Source organism: Merops nubicus, unplaced genomic scaffold (genome assembly GCF_000691845.1).
Source record: "Merops nubicus isolate BGI_N331 unplaced genomic scaffold, ASM69184v1 scaffold16141, whole genome shotgun sequence".
Lineage (NCBI taxonomy): Eukaryota > Metazoa > Chordata > Aves > Coraciiformes > Meropidae > Merops > Merops nubicus.
Window position 1 is genome coordinate 1 of NW_008590481.1, and position 2834 is coordinate 2834.

At 55.0% G+C, this 2834-nt stretch overlaps 1 protein-coding gene across 1 annotated transcript in view; it reads right to left on the bottom strand.

Moving 5' to 3' along the window:
* Positions 1-1160: 1160 nt before the first annotated feature.
* OTOF (otoferlin) overlaps positions 1161-2834 on the bottom strand; it is a gene marked incomplete at both ends in the record, with an annotated part of 25144 nt that continues 23470 nt past the window's right edge. Inside the window, 2 exons of the mRNA XM_008949970.1 lie at positions 1161-1295; positions 2110-2234. Of these exons, the coding sequence (XP_008948218.1) occupies positions 1161-1295; positions 2110-2234 (260 nt within the window). The remainder of the gene's footprint in view (positions 1296-2109; positions 2235-2834) is intronic.

The following is a 2834-nucleotide window of genomic DNA, read 5'->3' on the forward strand; positions in this document are numbered from 1 at the left end:
TGGTCATCCTGCTGTCTACCAAGACCCTTCCTGGGCACCCAGCTGATACCCTTGTTCCCAGCCGTGTGCTGGAGCAGACAGGCCAGCTCTGGAAAACTCCTCCACTGCACAAGCACCTCTTCAGGGCTTGCAATCATGAGCTGAGAAACTGGGGCAAAGGGAATCACAGCATCACTTTGGTTGGAAAAGACCTTTAGGACCATCAAGTCCAACCTGCAGGGGACTTGGGCAAGCAAGGTGCTCATGGGCAGGGACTTCCAAGAGTGAAACAGAGAAGGACAAAAGCAATGGGAATGAAAGGCTTGACAAGGGATGGGCTGGAGGTTCTGGGAACTGCCACATGGCACAGGGCTGATTTCTGTGCTCCACAAGCATCTGGTCCTAGCAACAGTGGGGAACTGCCTCCTCATCTCCTCTGCTGGGCAAACAAAGGGCACAACTGGCATCCACAGGCTTCACCCAACCAAGATCACACCTTCAGAAAGGTCCTTGTCCAAGAATCTTATAGCCCAGGTGACAAGTATTGGTGAAAAATGGTTCACAGAGGTAACCAAGGGGTTGCCTTCACAGTGGGCATGAAAAAGGGGCTGTGCTACTCCTGCTTTGTGTAAAAATCATCAAGGATCTGGATTTCACCATTTCTGTGGATGTGTACTTCGAAGCCATCTGGTTTCTGGGGCTGTCCTTGGAGATTTTCCCTCCCTGTGAGTTGCTGCAGCTGGCTCAGAGCAAACTGGTTTCTATTCCTTACTGCTAAACCAACCTTAGCAGAGAAACATCTTGGCAAGAGCTGCCCTTGCCCTGCCCCAACTCAGCAACCAAACTCATCGAACCATTCTGGTTGGAAGAGACCTTCAAGATCATCTCCAACCATCCCCCAGCCCTGCCAGGTGCCCACTGCCCCGTGTCCCTCACCCCACATCTCCACGGCTTGGAAACCCCTCCAGCGCTGGGGGCTCCACCCCCACAGCCCTGGGCAACCCTCCAGGGCAAGAAATTGTTCCTCAAGGACAACTGAAACCTCCCCTGGGGCAACTTGAGGCTGTTCCCTCTTGTCCTCTTCTTCTTTGGGAGCAGAGCTCGACCCTCCCCTGGCTCCAGGCTCCTGTCAGGAGCTGTGCAGAGCCAGAAGGTCTCCCCTGAGCCTCCTTTGGACTCACTTTGAACCTCCCCACTATCCGCTCTTCTTCTGTTGCGTTGTCATCGTTGTCCCCAATCTTCCCACGGAGCAGGTTGAAGGTGTGCAGCCAGTCCTCAAAGTTATCAAACTCTGTTTCCAGCTCTTTGTTAAAGACCTGAGATGACAGAACATTAAAGGAGGCGAATTATGTTGGAAAGCATCTTCATAGAATCATAGAATCCTTTAGGTTGGAAGGGACCTCCAAGATCAAGTCCAACCATTGAGCCATTAGGGCTCTAAAGTCCTCTGCTAAAACAGATCAGAATCTGTCAGGGTTGGAAGGGACCCTAAGGATCCCCCAGTTCCAACCCCTCTGCCATGAGCAGGGACACCTCCCACTAGATCAGGCTGCCCAGAGCCTCCTCCAGCCTGGCCTTAAAGACCCCCAGGGATGGGGCCTCAACGCCCTCCCTGGGCAACCCATTGGATTGGTTCTTAATGCCACAAGCACCTCCCCAAACTGCTGACGTACAAGAGGGAAGCTCAGCTGAATGGGCACGAGGGCTACACCCCCTCTGGGCAATGCCCAAGTTCAAACCCCTTCTGAAGCCCAGAACCCCAGATTACACTAACCCTAGAGAACATCATGGGCCACCAGGTTGAACCAGAGCCCACCCCTGCCCCGTGTCATGGCTGGGTTGACCATGGTCAGTCTGGAAAACTCCCCTCCATCCAAGGCACACCCGAGCTGCCCCAAGGATGATGCCATCCCAGGGCAACCCTTCTTCTCTGAAGCTTGTGACCTCCGACTCCTTCAAACTTTGGGGAGCAGCTGGCAGTCCCAAGGCACACCTCACCTACTTCCAGATACCCTCAGGCAGGCCAGGTGCCTCAAGCAGGGCTGCTCCATCCTGCTCTGATCTGGGGCTGGCTGGGACTGCCACCCTGGCACTCAGCAGGGTCTCCTCCTCCCCTGCTGGCACACGCACCTTCAGCTCGTCGATCTTCTGCTTGTTCTTCTTCTCAGGAAGCTCAGGGGTTGGCTGTTGCTTCTTTTTCTTATCGTCTTTGGGTGCCTTGGACTTCTCCTTGCTCTTTGTCTGACCCTTGGAGCCTTGGGAGAGTCATCAGAGAATGGGATTTCTCAGTCCAAGGGGAAGTGGAAGGGTGGGTGGAGGTGGACATGAGGGTGAAGGGGGGTGGTGGAAACAGGGAGGGGGGACTTGGCCAAAGTCCTTCAGTGAGGAGGAGCATGAAAGCTGACTGCTGCCACTGCCTGCAGCTCCCATCCCAGCCCTCTCCTGCCTTTCCAGGACTCTGGCCACTGCTGCCCAGGTCACAGCACCTTCAGGAGCCCCAGAGCTTCTGTGCAGGGAGTTCCAGAGCTGACCTGAGCAGAACTCATTTGGAGGACCACAAAACATGAACCAACAGCTCTGTGCCCTGCCCAGCCTCAGTAACACTGAGAGGACCTGATCTTGCCCACAGCATCTCCTTTTCTCCCTTCCACTGGAGACTTTTCCTGCTGTACACAGCCTGGAGAATAAAACCCCAGCCTAGAGATCACAGGGAGGACAGTGCTGGTCACAGAACCACAGAATCACTGTGGCTCAAAGAGACCTTTGAGATCATCAGGTGCAACCACCCCTATCCCTGCCAGGTCCCCACTGCCCCGTGTCCCTCACCCCACATCTCCACGGCTCCGGAACCCCTC